At 52.0% G+C, this 16,182-nt stretch overlaps 3 protein-coding genes across 3 annotated transcripts; 2 read left to right on the top strand and 1 right to left on the bottom strand.

The window, feature by feature from the left end:
• The first annotated feature begins 1,715 nt into the window (after positions 1-1,715).
• On the top strand, positions 1,716-5,364 carry IL2RG (interleukin 2 receptor subunit gamma). The gene is made up of 8 exons (XM_046673396.1): positions 1,716-1,863; positions 2,078-2,231; positions 2,467-2,651; positions 2,859-2,998; positions 3,406-3,568; positions 4,111-4,207; positions 4,444-4,513; positions 4,854-5,364. Exons 1-8 carry the CDS (start codon positions 1,749-1,751, stop codon positions 5,037-5,039), a joined length of 1,110 nt encoding a protein of 369 aa, XP_046529352.1. The 5' UTR covers positions 1,716-1,748; the 3' UTR covers positions 5,040-5,364.
• A 500-nt stretch (positions 5,365-5,864) lies between these two features.
• On the top strand, positions 5,865-7,748 carry C10HXorf65 (chromosome 10 CXorf65 homolog). Its single transcript, XM_046672760.1, has 6 exons — positions 5,865-5,932; positions 6,051-6,137; positions 6,340-6,474; positions 6,771-6,839; positions 7,297-7,403; positions 7,624-7,748. Exons 1-6 carry the CDS (start codon positions 5,908-5,910, stop codon positions 7,723-7,725), a joined length of 525 nt encoding a protein of 174 aa, XP_046528716.1. The 5' UTR covers positions 5,865-5,907; the 3' UTR covers positions 7,726-7,748.
• A 466-nt stretch (positions 7,749-8,214) lies between these two features.
• On the bottom strand, positions 8,215-15,811 carry FOXO4 (forkhead box O4). The gene is made up of 3 exons (XM_046673900.1): positions 14,798-15,811; positions 10,012-11,071; positions 8,215-9,685 (listed from the first exon to the last, which is right to left on the bottom strand). Exons 1-3 carry the CDS (start codon positions 15,248-15,250, stop codon positions 9,678-9,680), a joined length of 1,521 nt encoding a protein of 506 aa, XP_046529856.1. The 5' UTR covers positions 15,251-15,811; the 3' UTR covers positions 8,215-9,677.
• Positions 15,812-16,182: the final 371 nt, after the last annotated feature.

A 16,182-nucleotide genomic window follows, 5' to 3' on the forward strand; every position in this document is an offset into this window, starting at 1 on the left:
AAAGGCCGGTTCTAATCTCTCAGGGTCTTTATGGTCTAGCGCGGAGGTTCTTAAGCGTTTTTTATTTACAACCCTGCTAAGATGCTGATGGAAGCTATGGCCCTTCTTCCCGGAAAAGTGCACATAGAGACGTACAAAATGTTAGATACTTGCCAGGGAGATTCTTAAACTCCCTGAAGCTCATCGAAATATCCCCTAAGTGTCCATGAACTCCAGGTTAAGAACCCTTGCTCTAGCGAAAGAGGCATCTGCTCAGTGTCAGATGCTTTTCAGACATTCTCCCTTTTAATCCGCAAACAGCCCCATGAGTTAGGGATTATTATTGTCTCCATTTTGTGGATGAGGCAGCTGGTTTTCAAAGAGTGGAAGTCCGCTTGCCTGATATTATACAGCTGCTGAGTAATAGAGCTGAGACTAGGATTTTTTCTTGACTCTTCTTTCTATGATAGTATTGCCTTTTACAGAATAGACGGAGTGCTACAATAAAAGCCACAAATAAGAATAAATAAAAAATAATAAAACTAGCAAATAAGTAAAAATAACAATAAAATGCTATTGAATCACAATGGGAAGACAGATTAATTCTGATTGGGGAGAGGAAAACATATTGGAGGAGGTAACAGTTGAACTAACTCTGAGGAATTTTAACCTGCAGAAAATTGGGGTGGGTTAGAACATAAGCACGGTGCTTGGCACATATGAAAGACTCACTCGATGTTTTGTGAATAAACGATTTCAGTAAATAGTGTCTCCAATCAGCTCTGCGTCTTGGGGAAGACAAATCTGGCCAACAGGATGAAGAAGGGATTAGAGAGCAGAGGGTCTTTAGAAAGGGAAGCCAGTTAGTGTGTTCTAGTAATAATCCTGACTAGAGGGAACGAAAGGCTGATTTAGCACAGTGGCTGTGGTCATGGAAAGGAGGACACTGCTGGGAGAAACACCACATATGCAGAGCTGATTGGACTCACAGGGTGAGAGAGAGGGAGGAGTTGAAGATGACTGTGAGGTCTCAAGTCTGGGTGACTGAGGGGGTGATGATACCATTAACTGAGATAGGCAACACAGGAAGAGAAGCAGATTTAGGGGGAGATGAAGAGTTTGAAGCTAGTATTGTTTTCCTCCATTTCCAGAGTCTACTTCTAAGTCAGACTTCCTCACCAGTCTCAACAGGGACCCAATCTCAACAGGGCAGCAGCTAAGTATGGATAGTCTGGTTTGGATTAGGTCAGAGGAAAGACAGCTATATATGTGCCCACAGGAGCCAAGATTGTATTTTCCTTCCAGCCGAGACAGTAGACCTTTGACAGAGGTTTCAGGGTGACTGAGCCAAGAAAGGAGCATCACATTGGATGGGGGGAGGCTCAGACCCCCCCCCTCCAAAGGATGAAACGATTGAGTGAGAGGTGGTTGAGAATGGTGGTGGGAGTGGTGAACAGATCCTTCTCAGGATCTAGGTGGTCTGGGGATTCTTGAATCTGTGACAATATTGTATACCCAGCCTTAGGCTCTACTTGACACCACTTTACAGTGGTGGGTTTACCCCTGCAGATTAGATTAACACCTAATCTCCCAGAGTATTTAACCAGTGTCATAGCACACATTTGCCACACCCTCTGTAAAGCCCTGGTTTCTAAGGTTCTTTCCACCGGAAGCTATGACAGAAGGAAATGTGTGGGTGGGGAGGGGTAGTGGGTGAGGGGCCCATGGTCCTGACACAGTCTACACCCAGGGAACGAAGAGCAAGCGCCATGTTGAAGCCACCATTGCCACTCAGATCCCTCTTATTCCTGCAGCTGCCTCTGCTGGGGGTGGGGCTGACCCCGAAGGTCCCCACGCCCAGTGGGAATGAAGACATCACAACTGGTGGGAAACCTGGGACTGGAGGGGGTTGGTGAGAATGGAGGCTGTGGGAAGGGGCCTTACAGAAATCTGAAACCTGGGCGTTACAAGGATGCGGGCAGAATTTAAGAATACTGTGGGGAGAGCGAGGGGAAAGGTTCCCTGCCTCACGCTGCTTCTTCTTCTGACCATGATTTCTTCTTTTCCCCTCCCCCACTTCATTTTCTTCCCAATTTAGATTTCTTCCTGACTTCTACACCCCCTAGGGCCCCCAGTGTTTCCACCCTGCCCCTCCCAAAGGTTCAGTGTTTTGTGTTCAATGTTGAGTACATGAATTGCACTTGGAACAGCAGCTCTGAGCCCCAGCCCACCAACCTGACTCTGCACTATTGGTATGAGAAGGGAAGAGGGGATAGCATGGGGGAGGAAGAGGAGGTGGGCTGGATGTGAGAAACTGCCTGGGAACCAAGAAAGAGGGTAGCAAACATTTCAGGTTCCCCACTCTTTTCTCGTGGGGTAAGTTCTTAAGTCAATTCAGAGGAGATGAGGCTGGCCCGTGGATATCTGTAATACCCAAGTTTACCCCCACCCCCGCCCCGGTTTCTCTTCCTTCCTACCCTTCTCTAGGTACAAAAACTCTGACGATGGTAAAGTCCAAGAGTGTGGCCACTATCTATTCTCTGAAGAGGTCACTTCTGGCTGTTGGTTGGGAAAAGAGGAGATCCATCTCTACGAAACATTTGTTGTCCAGCTCCAGGACCCAAGGGAACCCAGGAGGCAAGCCACACAGATGCTAAAACTGCAGGATCTGGGTAATTTGGAAAGAGGATCAAGAGTCCAGGATATTGTGGGGCATTGGGGTATATGGAGTGGTGTTCTTTCACCATAAGAGTACTCGGCCAGAAAGGAGGAGGTGAGGGGTGGGGACGGAGAAGTGGGGGAGGGATCAGGGGTACTACTTTCAGGATCCTGACTTGTCCAGACCAGGGGAATGACCACACATGCACACATATCTCCAGTGATCCCCTGGGCTCCAGAGAATCTAACACTTCACAACCTGAGTGAATCCCAGTTAGAACTGAGATGGAGCAGCAGATACTCGGACCATTGTTTGGAGCACCTGGTGCAGTACCGGAGTGACCGGGACCGCAGCTGGACTGTGAGTGACTGGGGATATGAATGTAGCAGCTAAGGCCAAGCAAGTGGGGATAAAGAATGCACTCAGCCAAATATGAGGGCCTGATCCCAAGCTCCCGTTCTCTGCCTCCCAGTTCCTCTGCCCACCCTCCACCCTCCTTTCCCTGTCATCAACAGTGAGTTTTCATTAAAGTTTCCCTACCCATACTCTTCCTAATACCAGATAGGCAAGTAAACAAAAGAAAGCTTTTAAGGGGCTCTGGAGAGGAGGCATTAGATTCTAGTCAGTGAAGGGAGCAGTGTGGCTTGAGTAGTCGAGAGGAGGGAGGAACTGGGAAGGACCAGAAGATGACATAGGAGTGGGCAGCAGTTTCAATTCTCCCTTGTTGTGTAGACACCCATCTTTCCCGCACCCTCTTTCTCCCCAAGGAACAATCAGTGGGCCACAGACCTAGCTTCTCTCTGCCTAGCGTGGATGCACAGAAACTCTACACGTTCCGTGTTCGGAGCCGCTATAACCCACTCTGTGGAAGTGCTCAGCATTGGAGTGAATGGAGCCACCCGGTCCACTGGGGCAGCAGTACTTCAAAGGGTAAAATGGGCCTGATGCATCACCCTGACCCATGAGGCCAGCACCCCAACCTTTCTAGCACCACTAAGTCTTCTGCTCTACCTCCCTACCTCAAACTTGGTGGCCCATCTTCCCTCACTGTTCAACTCCAACTCCCAGGAAGCAGGCTTTGTCTGTGGAGGGTTGGGTCGGTGTGTTGTTAGAGTAGGGGGGTGGATTGAGAAGGAGGCCGAGGAGTGCTCAGAGGGGAGATGGAATGTATAAGATTTCCCCACGGCACTCCCAGAAAGCCTGCACAGTGAAGATGGCTTTGGAACCAGACAAATCAAGGGTTTAAACCTGCCCCTGCTGCTTACTACCTCTTTGACCTTGGGCACATCACTAACCTCCTTGATTCTGTTTCCTCATCTGTAAAATGGAGATATGACTTGTTCCCCGCTCTCAGGAGCTGTGAGGATTAAGTATACGGAAAGTGTTTAGCACAGTGCCTGGCACCAAGATGGGGCTCTACAAATGTTGGCACGTAGTAGGGACACCACAAATGTTAGGTCTCTTTTCTATAGAGAGTCCTTCATTGTTTGCGTTGGAAGCTGTGCTTATCCCCGTCGGGTCCATGGGATTGATTATTGGCCTCATCTGTGTGTACTGCTTGCTTGAGCGGTGAGATTTTGGGAATCCCAGAAAAATGAGGTGGGGGTGGCTGGGAATAGTAGAGGAGAGTTGTTATAGGGTCTCCAGGAGTAGAGGGCGGGACAGTATCCAAGTGGGCATGGTGGTGGGAGCAAACTGTAGGCACAGAGAACACAGAATCACTTCATCCCATATGGGAGCACTGGGAGAAGGGTAATAAAAGAGCGTAACTGATGTGCTCCTGCTCCCTCTTTCTCCCCCCTCAGGATGATGCCCCGAATTCCTACCCTCAAGAACCTAGAGGATCTGGTTACTGAATACCATGGGAACTTTTCGGTGAGAACATTGTCATAGGCAGACTGCAGTCTGTCAACTGCCAACTGCTTGCCAGCAAGACAGACAGACTATGGGGGCAGAGGGGAGGGGAGGGAGGGCTAACTGTCAGGATGTGGCCAACCCATTGGGGGATGGGCTAGATGGAGAGAAAGACACAGAAGAACTGATTATAGATTGGTTTAAGGCAGATGGAAACAGTGGTGTTGGGGGCCCAGGAGTCTGTGTGTCCCTTCTGTAATCACAGTGGTTGCAGACATTGTGAGAGCTGCCTTGGCACAGAGCCCGGGTCTTTTACTTCCTGCTCCTAATTGACCCCTGACCTGGAGATATCTGTCTTTAGGCCTGGAGTGGTGTGTCTAAGGGATTGGCGGAAAGTCTGCGGCCAGACTACAGTGAACGGCTCTGCCACGTCAGTGAAATTCCCCCAAAAGGAGGGGCTCTAGGGGAGGGGTCTGGGGGCTCCCCCTGCAGCCAGCATAGCCCCTACTGGGCTCCCCCATGTTACACCCTGAAACTTGAAACCTGAGCCCTTATACCCTGACAGAACCCCAGGGTCCTGTAGCCCTAAATTGTACTAACATCCCTTAGTCTAACCAGGCTGGGTCCGATCCTTACCTCACTCCCCTGATTTTGAATTTTGTGCCCACTATAACAGCTCCCTTATTCAATATCTCCTACTTGAGGATTTTGCCCTGGTACATGTTTCATCTCCTCCAATCCAGCCCTCCCTCTTTGCTGGATTCTTTCCCCGCTGTCCCGCCGTCCCTCCGTCCCTCCGTCCCTCCCTCCCTCTTTCCGTCTACCCTTCAATTGTTCCTGAATCAATGAGAAATAAAGTTTCTGCTGATGATCATCAAGAATGTCTGTTGTTGGGGTGGGGAGCAAGGGAAATGTGGGGTGCTATGAGGATGGGAGACATGCTGCCCATGGTAGGAAAAAGGAGTAGTAGACTGATGCTGTGGAAGCAAGCAGTTGTACCACAAATTAACTAGAAAAGAGTACTGTTCCAGAAACTTGTTTTTCTCTAAGTGTCCTGCTCTCCTTCCAGAGTCCAGTTTAGAGTTAGATTTCCCGTGTTTCCCCCATTCCCAACAAATCTTTTACAGACCCCACCCAAGTTCTTCTCTCCTTATCCTTCCTCCACCTTCTGACGCACATACCACTTCTGACCTCATAATCCCTCAACTGCAGCCTCAGGCCCCACCCCTAGGGATGCTGGTTATCCACAACTGCCAAAAGCTCTCTCCTGTCTGCCCAGTCTGGGCCTCCTCGGCTTATGTAATCCATCTGCTTCTACACCATGGGCCTGCTTGGCCCCTCCAGGCCTCTAGAACACCCTCTCCCTGTATGACTCATCAGGGGCTCTCTCTGAAGAGTGAGAAGATCTTCAGAGCATGTTCATCTTCATCAAACATGGAGGTGAGGGACATCACAGAGCCAGAGTCTAAGTGTAGTGCTGGGAGGTTTGAGGGCAGTGGAGATCATAGGGATGGTATAAGTAGAGAAGTGCCACATGCCCCATCCCATCTCTTCTCAGATGATCAGCAGTTTCTGGTCAACACCAATTGCTCTGTCCTCCTGTTGTTGCATTACATCCGAAATAAAATGAAATTGTCTAAAAAAGGTGAGGAGTTTGGGGTGGGGACTAATGGCCAAGGGTCAGAAGTAGTAGGGTCATCTCTAGCCCCCAAACCCTTCTGGTAGCAAAAAGAGAGCTCCTTGAATCCTGACAGCTTCCTCCAACCCATTCGGGATAGGATCACTGGCCCCTTTTGCTCCGGCTCTCCTTCCTTGGCTGCTCCAATTACCCTGTGGCCTCTCTCTAGATACCATCGATCTGTGTGATGAAGAGGGGACAATGAAGTTCTTCTTCCTGTTGAAGACCCCTGGAGACTATGCCAGCAAATTCCTTACAGTTCGAAACACCTACTATGTTTGTAGGGTGGAGCGTGGGCCACCAGGTAGAGGCTTGGGATCATTCCCAAGAGATAGAGCAAGGCCCTCAAGATGGATTGTGAACCTTGTCCTTAAAATAGGGCATCTCTAGTCAGCCTAAGAAAGGGCACTGCCTCTATGCCAATAGGTTAGGTTCACACATACGATGCCCCCCACCTGATCCTAGGGATGGACCTGAGGGGAGGAAATAAGGTATACCAGCTCAAGGTAGTGTTGAGTGTTAAGGTCCTGAAATCTTGGGCTTTGGAAGGGTGGAAACGGGGTGACACGGGCTGGGGATAGCACACTGCTGTGTTCACAGGAACCCGACTTGGGACTGCCTACAAAGCTTTTGTGCCCCTCCTGAAGAATCCAGAACCTGAGCTAATTGGTAAGGAGCATGATGGAGGAAGAAGGAACACGGAGAGTACTGTACATAGCTGGGTGATGGGAGATATAGGGTGAGACTGGTATAATACAGCAGGTAGGATCACAGGATCCTAGGAAAAGGGGAATAGGGTCTGGGTCTACTTTAGGAGGGAGTTTAGCTCAAATCATGTGGAATGTGCGTGCGTCACTATCTCTTCGCCCTCATTTCTCAGCCATCTTCTCAGTATATCTCCCTATCACCACCCCACCGTTTCCATATTTCCCTTCATCTTTTTCTCTAGGAGTCTTGGTGTCCCAATTCCTACTAAAAAGGGGAAAGCTTAGGCACCTTCAGATCACTCCTCAGCCTAGCTTTAGGCCTTGTTACTCCAAGTGATCCTTTGAACGATGGGAGGGACGGGATGGGTAGGTAAGCTCTCTAGTCCTCAGAGGTGGGGGTGCCTTTTCCTCATTCCTAGGGGCCTTGCGCACACAATGTGATGAGCTGGAGAGGAGCCGAATAAAAATGCTTAAAAGCCAAGAAGCCAAGAAAGTCGTTATAATTGAACCCTCTGCGAAAGTCCCAGTAAGACTCCCCAAATGTGGTCTGTCCCAGCACCCCCCTTTTCCCACCAGCCAACTGAAGGCTCCTCTACCCCTGCCCTCTGGGATGAATTTCCTTTCCAAATCTAACATGCATGCCCAAGACCTGCCTCTCACCTCTTTTGTCCTACCTTTGGCCCTAGCTGAAGAAAGCTTCCCTGCAGGGGCCTCTTTAACTACTTACTGATCCTTTCCTTTTCCAGTCCAAATCATCAAGACGATCATATGACCGGAAGCCCACTCGCAGGGGTCCGTTCTTTAAGACCAGAGCAGACTTTCTCCGTAGGAGGACTAAACGTCGCTAACCAAATAAACAGACCAAGTGAGAGCAGCAATACTAGGTATGAAATGACTGGTATTTAATGTGAGGTTCCTTTTTCAAGAAAGACTCCTTCCTCTCAATATCTGCACCAAGGCCTAAGTATGCTCCAGGCACTGTGGAGGCTCTGAGGGTGGGTAGGAGCAGCAGGAGAGGGCTGGGGTGGGCACACAGGTGGGAATGAGGAAAGACTGGGAAGTCTAGTACAATGAACCTTTGAGGGACAGAGTAGGAGGTGGGGTCTTCTCCAACTAGATTACCTCCCCTTGGGAGGCCTATCACAGCCCTCCTGCTACTGCTGGGGTTAGGTGACCATGGGCACCTTCCCTCCCCCCACCACACTCCACCACCCCCACCTGCCTGCCAAAATCCAGACCCCTCACATCTCTGCCTCTGGGCAGTCCCTCTGGTCAGCCATTTGTCTTTCCCCTCCCTCCCCCTTATCCGAGGGGAGCAGCAAGACAGCAGAAACAAGGGCTGGTTATAGGCATTTATTGAATTTATTCATTTATTGATTTGACACACTTCCCCACTCCAATCTAGCACATGATACAATCTGGGTAGGCCAGGCGCTGACACAGGAAATGATGGGAACCCACAGCAGGGGCGGGGGAGGGGACAATGCAAAGGGGACTGGGGGAGGGGCTGCTTTGGGGGCTAGGGTGGAGAAGGAGCCCCAGATGGCCTCCCTGGCAGGTGCTAGTAAACCTGATCCACATTCCCCTCCATCCCTGCTCATTTCCCAGACCCTCAGCCAAGCTCTCCTGCTCCCCCTTCCCTGTCTTGCCCCTCCCCCTGTCTGCCGCCACACACACTTCCACATAACCCCTGTAGTCAGGCAAGGGGAAGAAGGGCAGGGACAGCTGTCAGGGGCCTTGAACAGGGAGGTCTCTGTGCCTAACTTTACCACCCTAAATCCTTCCCTCCTTCTCTTCTCTCCCCTCCCATCCCCTTCCCAGGCCACAAACTAATTCCAGGTCTTCAATGCACTCTCCCACCATAGCACTAACTCACAGTGGGTCATGCAAGAGTGTGGCTGCACCCCAATACCACACACTGCCAGGCACAAGGTGACAGAATGAGGGGACCTGGCTTAGCTTTCTCCTTAGGGAAACTCCAAGCTACTTCCACCAGACCTTGTTCTGACCTGGTCCACTTGGGGGCTCTTCCCCTTGCTCAGTACGCCTCCCCACTGCTGCTCTCTGTCAGCCTGGAGTTCCCTCCCCGACTTCTCCATGTTTCCCCAAGTAATGTCTGTAGTGTTTGTATCCTGTCACTATGACAAAGCCTTCAGAAAGAAAAAAGCATTCTCCCCATCACTAGTACCTTGCCACTGTTAAAAATCTCTATATTTGTGTTTATATTTCTTTAAAAGTTTATAAAAAGACTTTCTGTTATCTGCAGCCTTCCAAGGATGATTTGGCCTGGTGAGCCACTCCAGTGCTCAGACCTTGGCCCTTCCAGGTCTCCACTAGCCCCCCCCCCCACCCCCCACTGGCCTAAGGGGCCACTGCATAAAAATCCCAGGCTCAGTCTAGCCTGGACCAGCTCAGATAAGACTCTACAAAAAATCCTGCTCCCAAAGGCAGGGGTAAGGCCACTGGTGACTTCACATTTCCAACAGCACTGCTCGCCCCTGCTACAAAACCTAGGGGTGGGAATGAGGGGAGGCGAGGATGGCTCCCGGGAGGGGGCCTTACCCCCTAATTGGCACAGTGAGAATAAACCCTCTCCCTTTCCCCCTCCCCTCTCCCTCCTCCCATAGTTCCCATATGGGGCAGCTTTATCTTTATAATTTCCTTAACACCCGTGTGAGTAGACCCCACCCTAGCTCTAAAGTAGGGTCCCAAATTCCCGGGGATGGGTCAAGGGTAAAGAGTGGATATGGGCATGCCTGGCTCCACCTCTGAAGCAGGGGACAAAGCTTCCAGCCATGGCTCAGGGATCTGTGGGGAGAAAAAAATGGAGGACAAGGTAAGAGGTTGATCTGGGGCATGACAACTTTCCATCATCAAGGTCCATACCAAGGAAAACAGAGAGAGCCCCTCCCCCCACCTCTCCTGTGTTGCCCTGTAGGGGTGGGCACTGCTGGAGGGCCTGGAGGTCTCATCTGGAAACCATGCCACTCTAATATGACATCCTCCCTCCAATATCCCAGGATCTCCAGCCACCCCTTGTTCGAATCTCCCGCTTGATCAGATCATGGGACTAGCTGGGCACTGAGGAGTGGGTATAGGTTGTGAGGTGCTACCATGATTAGGGGGTGCCGTACCTGGCTCGAAGTTGAAGTCCAGTCCCTCGCCCCCATCCATGAGGTCACTGATGATGTTATCCATGTCACACTCCAGGTTCTCCATATACATATCAAGATCTAGATCCTGAGGCATTCTGTCTTGGCTTGCAGCTTCAGTAGGGGGTGTGAGCACAGGAGTCGCCAGGCCCTTGGGGATGGGAGCACCCACCATGACTGGTGGTGGTGCCATCATCGAAAGGGTAGGAACCAGACTGCTGGGGCCTGGAGCCTCTAGGGGCTTAGGACATAGGCCGACTCCTGTGGCTAGCTTGCTGGAGGAAGGTATTCCCCCCAGCAACAGAAGTGTCGGAGCCTGAGACAGAATGGGATCTACTTGGGTCATGAGGACATCAGCAGGGGGTGGTGGCGTATCAGAAGTGAGCAGGGCCTCCAGAGACTGGGAGCTTGAGAAGCATCCTTCTCCTGCTGACAGGGGCCCCTCTGCTGAGCTGAAGAGGGAGGTGCTGTAGGTGTGTAAGGGGCCCGTAACCCCAGGATGCTGCAAAGAGAAGCCAGAGAGACTACTCCGAGATAGCAGGGAATGGGAAGATGTGAGGTTGAGCCCATCTAACAGCTCTAGATCTTCGTTTAGGGTGGGAGGCACACCCCCTGCATAGCTGCTGACTGAGGCTGGTATTTCCTCCTCCGTCAGCACCTCAGACTCTGGCCTCCTGGGGGAGAGCCGGGTGCTGACAGTGCTAGCATTTGAACTGCTTCGTGGACGGAAGGTGGTCCACACATCAGCTTCCTCGCGGTTTCGAGAGCAAGGGCTGCCTGACCACTTGGCAAAGTGGCCAACAGGGCTCGTCGGAGTGGCACCTTCAGGTGGGGCTGGCATCACAGCTGATTTCTTCTTGGGGGTCTTGCTGCGGCCCCGGAGTAGCTTGCTGCTGCTATCCATGGAGGCTGCTCGGCGGCGAGGCGCCTTGCCACTCTTGCCTCCCTCGGGGTTCAGCATCCACCAAGAGCTCTTGCCAGTAGCCTCGTTGTGAACCTTGATGAACTTGCTGTGCAGGGACAGGTTGTGGCGGATGGAGTTCTGGAGAGGGCAGAGGCAGCAGGAAAGGGGCATGAGGTGTGTGTAGGGGAGGTCAGCAGCCAGCAGTCCAGTCTAAAAGGATGCTGGGACATGGCAGGGGCATTCCTGGAGACTCAAAGCTAGTCAAATCCAGGGCGAAAACAGGCCAAGGTAGGGGCGGGGGTTGGGAGTGGAGGAGGAGACCATACAGAGTTCCCACCCGAAGACAAGCTGCTCGGCCTCTGCTCCAGACTCCTTTGCACAGGGGCCCAGGAGACAACCTGAGTAATAACCTATTGCAGAGGACACTGCGCCCACCCTGGAAAAGCTCACAACACTGTACTTCTCCCAAGTCTTTGGGGGGCTGTCTGGGGCTCGTGGGCATTGGGGAGATGCACTCCTGGTACATCAGGAACTAGACTCAGGTGGGAAAGAGCATGCCACAGCTCCCCTTTCCTTGAGTACAGGCTTGGATGGAGTTTACAGGGCAGTGGCATAACACCAGCCCAGGACTGACCTACCCTGTCCTGGGCCAGTTCTCTGAACAGACTGAGCGGCTGGAACCTCAGCATGGCTGGTGCTCCACTCCCCACAGGACATCTGGGCCCCAGCTCTCTACAGGATTTGAACATTCCTTTTTTCTGATTTCTCCCAGTTTGTGGACACACAGCCTCAAGTACGTTCAGGCCAGGCTTCTCACTGTGCCTCAAATACACAAGGCACATTCCTCCTTCCCTCCTGGTCCTGGGAAGGATCTCCCCTCCCTAAATTCTCCTAGTTTGTCAAGACCAAGCTTAAGGCCCCTCTCTTTTATAAAGTGGTTGCTTGACTTCTGCAGCCAAATTTCTTGTATAGTATTTTTATTTTTGAGGAAGACTAGCCCTGAGCTAACATCTGCCAATCCTCCTCTTTTTGCTGAGGAAGACTGGCCCTGAGCTAACATCCATGCTCATCTTCCTCTGCTTTATACGTGGGACGCCTGCCACAGCATGGCTTGCCAAGCGGTGCCATGTCCGCACCTGGGATCCAAACCGGTGAACCCCGGGCTGCCAAAGCGGAACGTGCGCACTTAACTGCTGTGCCACCGGGCCGGGCCCAACTTGTACAGTATTTTTTAACTGTTCCACACGATTTTACCCAATCTACATTGTATTGTTTACAGTGTCATATAATTAGTGTCAAAGTATAAGCGCCCAGGTCACGGATCACGTTGTCCAGCCAGGCAGCCCCCAGCAGTGCCCCCTCAGAGTGTCAAGCTCCCAGTACATAATCAATATTTGTTGCCCGATTGGTGGGTGGCCCCTGGGTGACGGTGGTGAGGCTCTCCTTGAGGCTCTGTCAGCTCTTGAGGCCTTGGGTATTAGAAGCTATGTGTCCTCCCTTCCTCCCTCCCTGCTGGCTGCTGATATTCTGCTAGAGATAAGTTTTTTTTTCCCCAGGGGCCCAGGGAGCAGAGATTGGCAGCTTCTTGAGCCCCCAGAGCGGCTTATTTCTACTGGTTGCTCCAGGCTAGTCACACCATCCTTTCGTGTGCCCCCTCCCCAACCTCCTTTCTCTTTTCTACCTCCTTTCCCCCACTTCTCAGGAATTTGTGCAAAAGATCTCCAACCTTAGGGGCATTTGACCTCCCACATGGAGCTCTTTAGTGTTTAAAACTCCAGAGGAGCCCAGAAAGGCTTGGAGCAACTAGGAAGCTGAGGCTATGGACAGTCAGAAATCACTTCATGTGTTTCTAGATGAGGAGACCCTTTGCCTAGGGAAAGATGCTTAAGTAGCTTCTTGTTCCAGGGCTCTTTAGCCAAAGAACTCCTGGTCTCCCTGGGACCCTGCAGTAATGGCACTCCAACTACTCTGGCTGCATTAATACTCTTAGTTCCTTCAAAGAATCACATTTGTCCATCCAGCCTGGGCTCTCAGTAACTGAGGACCACAGTGACTTCTGCCACCATGATTTCCCCCCTTTCATCCTCTAACTCTGGGTCTACTGAGAAGACCCATTCCTTTCCCTACTACTCAGTACCCACGAGGCCCATTTTTTCATCCCCTCTTCTTTAGGCCTTGGGACTAGTATACAGTACAGCTCCCTACCTGGAGAGGTCAGCTCCCTAGAAGCCTCTAATTCCTACCTGTTGGAAGGAGGGTGACTGCTAATTGCTCCCCAAGCCACCTAAACTAGGCTTTCTTGTTCTAAGTGAGTGCTGCCCCCTGGTGGGGTGGTAGTAACCTTGGCCCATCACCAGGAAAGCCAGTTCAGGAGTGAGGCTTCCCCCCTTGGAGTGGGGTGGGAGTGGAGAGTGCGGGGTGAGAGCCTTGGAGACCCCAAGCTCAGCCTGATTTGGCTTTGCCATCATTTCAATGAAGACATTTTGGCAGCATGGACGAGCAGAAAGAGCATATGATTTATAGTTAGACGAGTGCAAGTCCTCATTCTACTGATATCAGGTGAGTTTCCCAACCTTTCTATACCTTAGTTTCCTAATACGTAAAACGTGGAATCTCAGAATCGTCATGAAGATGAATAAAATAAAAAATTTAAAAACTACTTCGTAAACTAAAAAGCCCCGTATACGTGTAAATTAGAAGGAGGGACTACACTCCCACAGCATAAGTAACAACTCATGATTATTTCTCCTATCCTGGAAAATGAACCTAAGGGAAAAGAAAAACAGCTGTGTAGGCTGGGTCCAAGGAGGGGAGCTCTTTATGAGCTGAGACTGTGGCGTGGCAGTCTACCCAGAAATAGTGCCAAGGGTCTCAGTCAGCTGTCCTGTTTTCTGTTCTGCCCAGCTCCTGGGGATCCTGCAGATCTGATCCCTGGATCTCGTATCCCTACAGGAAGACCCTCTGCTCACTCAACCCTCTGTACTTCCTTGTATGCTGACCTCACCACCTACGGGGATACAGGACACCCAGAGGGATTGAAGCTCTCCAGTTTCATGATTAGAGCCCCATATTTCTCAGGACAAGTTTTCAGAGCTTCTAGCGAGATCTTTCCTCACAGTTTCTTCATGGAAGGCCAAGGGAACTCCCAACCTTGTGCTCTAAAGTCAGACCCCTACCTCTTTTTCTCATGACTAATATTCCCCAAGAGTAAAGGAAAACTTTCCCCCAAAACTTGGATAGCCCCTTACAAGGGAGAGTTTCTTGGCATTATAGGGTAAACTGAGGCAGGTAGTAGCTCACAGCCCTTTTTTTTTCTTAGTGCATAGGACCAGCTACCTTACCCCACGAATATCACTCTTCCTCCCTTTTGCCACTCCACTCCTTCTTCTTGGGTGGAACAGTAATCTAGAACAGTACCTCCACCCTGAGGTATTGGGAGGCAAGCGGGGAATCCAAGCAATCTCACAGGAATGGGAGAAAAGGTGTTGGGGTGAGAGGCAGAGGAGGAGGGCAGGCTAGGCTCCTGTGGGGAATCCACACAGTCCCTGCTGCACATAGGATAAAGACTTCTCTGTGGGGATAAGTGTTTTGGGGCAGCCCAAGCCAAAGTGCTGGGAGTGTTGAGCAGTGAGCAGAGAATTCAATTTTCTCCAGGACAAGGACAGTGTCTTATTCATCTGTGATCCTCCAGCATCAAGCACTGAGCATGGCATATACTATGTCCTAAGCAAATGTTTGTCTAATTGACGACTGAAGGTGGATCTCTGGGGTGGGGGTGTAAAAAGGGCCCCAGAGTAGAAGTAAGGAGGCTAGGGGGCCCAGGGGCAGATGGTATTGGGATGGAGGTAAGGGGGTCATAGTTACCTTCCATCCTGCTGAGCTGTTGCTGTCACCCTTGTCCTTGAAGTAGGGCACAGTGCGGACCATCCACTCATAGATCTGGGCGAGTGTCAGTCGCTTCTCTGGGGCGCTTTCAATGGCCTGGCTGATGAGTTCTGCATATGACTGATTTCCCCAGGCATTCCGGCGGGAGCCTCCCTTCCGAGGACCTGTTACGGCCCCCAGGATCCCGGGCTGGGGGCCCCCTGCCGGCTCCGGGAGCCGGGAGGGCAACAGGATCGGCTCTGAGCGCCCCTCCGTGTGTACCTTTTCTCCCAGACCTGGCTCCACCTCGGGCGGCTCGGACGGCTGGGTAGCAAGCTCTGGTCGGGGAAGGGGCCAGGTGCAGGAGCGGGGACGGCTCTGGGGTTTGAAGTCGGGATCGAGGTCTATGATCGCGGCAGCCTCTGTGGCTGAATTCTCATTCCCTGGATCCATACGTGGAGTTGGACCTCGGCCGCTCAGCGTTCAGAGGAGCCTGCCACCGTCCCTTACGATGCCTCCCCCCAGGGGGGAAGCACTAAGGGCCAGGAGGCACATTCCTGCCAGTCCTCAGAAAGTCGTGAACTTCCCCCTCGCCCCAGGACGCTAGCCCCCAAGCTGTCCCTGCCACAGTTCTCTGATCCTCTTCTCGACTACAGCCTGCAGCCTCAAGAGCTCTTTCTGAGACACCACCTGTAACCTCCGCCTAGCGAAGGCACTTTTTCTCCAACCTCTCACTCAGCTTCCTGCTCCTTTAAACCTGAGGCACGGTATCCCCTCATACATTGCGCTCCCATCACCGAACGTCTCTTTAGCCGCAGTTCCCTCCCCCTTTTAAGTTGCTGCCCCCCGGACACTCCTCCCAAATTTCCTCCACCCGGATCACTGCCCTCCCCCACGCCCCACTCCCCCACGCCCCGCTCCCCCGCGTCACTTGCCCCTCCCCTGACTCCCCCTCCCTCCGCCTCTTCCCTGCCCTCCACTCTTGATAAGGTCCACGTCCCCACAGCCCCAGGCTCCCCTATTCCCGCACCAATTCCCCTATGTACCCCCCCCCCCCCCCGCCCCCCGGGTTTCCCTTTTGTTTTGCTCCAAGCAGCAGCCCCCGCCTGACGTCTCTGTTTACCACTCGCCGGGGCAGCCATCTGCGCACGCGCCTGGAGAGCCAGTTGGGAAACCGAGTTCTTCAGTCGTGCCACCCGGTCAGGCTTGAGGACTACGTTTCCCGTCCTACTTCGCGGCCGGGAGCCCGATAAGGGCGGCAGGAGAGCGGCGTGGCAGGATATAGGGAGGTGGAACTTTAATTATTAGAGGTCGCCGCGAACTCTTTTTCTTTTCTTAAAAATCATTTTCCTCCTTTCTTCCCCCCTTCCCACCTCCTCACTTGT

The sequence above is a fragment of the Equus quagga genome, chromosome 10 (genome assembly GCF_021613505.1).
Source record: "Equus quagga isolate Etosha38 chromosome 10, UCLA_HA_Equagga_1.0, whole genome shotgun sequence".
NCBI classification, from domain to species: Eukaryota; Metazoa; Chordata; class Mammalia; order Perissodactyla; family Equidae; genus Equus; species Equus quagga.

What these genes read in the sequence shown, in the direction of transcription:
- IL2RG (XM_046673396.1), top strand. Translation starts at nt 1,749, where the DNA reads ATGTTGAAGCCACCATTGCCACTCAGATCCCTCTTATTCCTGCAGCTG. An exon ending in GTGTACTGCTTGCTTGAGCG is followed by an intron (nt 4,208 to 4,443) that starts GTGAGATTTTGG and finishes CTCCCCCCTCAG; the next exon opens with GATGATGCCCCGAATTCCTA. An exon ending in AATACCATGGGAACTTTTCG is followed by an intron (nt 4,514 to 4,853) that starts GTGAGAACATTG and finishes ATCTGTCTTTAG; the next exon opens with GCCTGGAGTGGTGTGTCTAA.
- C10HXorf65 (XM_046672760.1), top strand. Translation starts at nt 5,908, where the DNA reads ATGTTCATCTTCATCAAACATGGAG. An exon ending in GGTGGAGCGTGGGCCACCAG is followed by an intron (nt 6,475 to 6,770) that starts GTAGAGGCTTGG and finishes CTGTGTTCACAG; the next exon opens with GAACCCGACTTGGGACTGCC. An exon ending in TCCAGAACCTGAGCTAATTG is followed by an intron (nt 6,840 to 7,296) that starts GTAAGGAGCATG and finishes CCTCATTCCTAG; the next exon opens with GGGCCTTGCGCACACAATGT.
- FOXO4 (XM_046673900.1), bottom strand. Translation starts at nt 15,250, where the DNA reads ATGGATCCAGGGAATGAGAATTCAGCCACAGAGGCTGCCGCGATCATA. An exon ending in ACAGCTCAGCAGGATGGAAG is followed by an intron (nt 11,072 to 14,797) that starts GTAACTATGACC and finishes TGCCCTCTCCAG; the next exon opens with AACTCCATCCGCCACAACCT.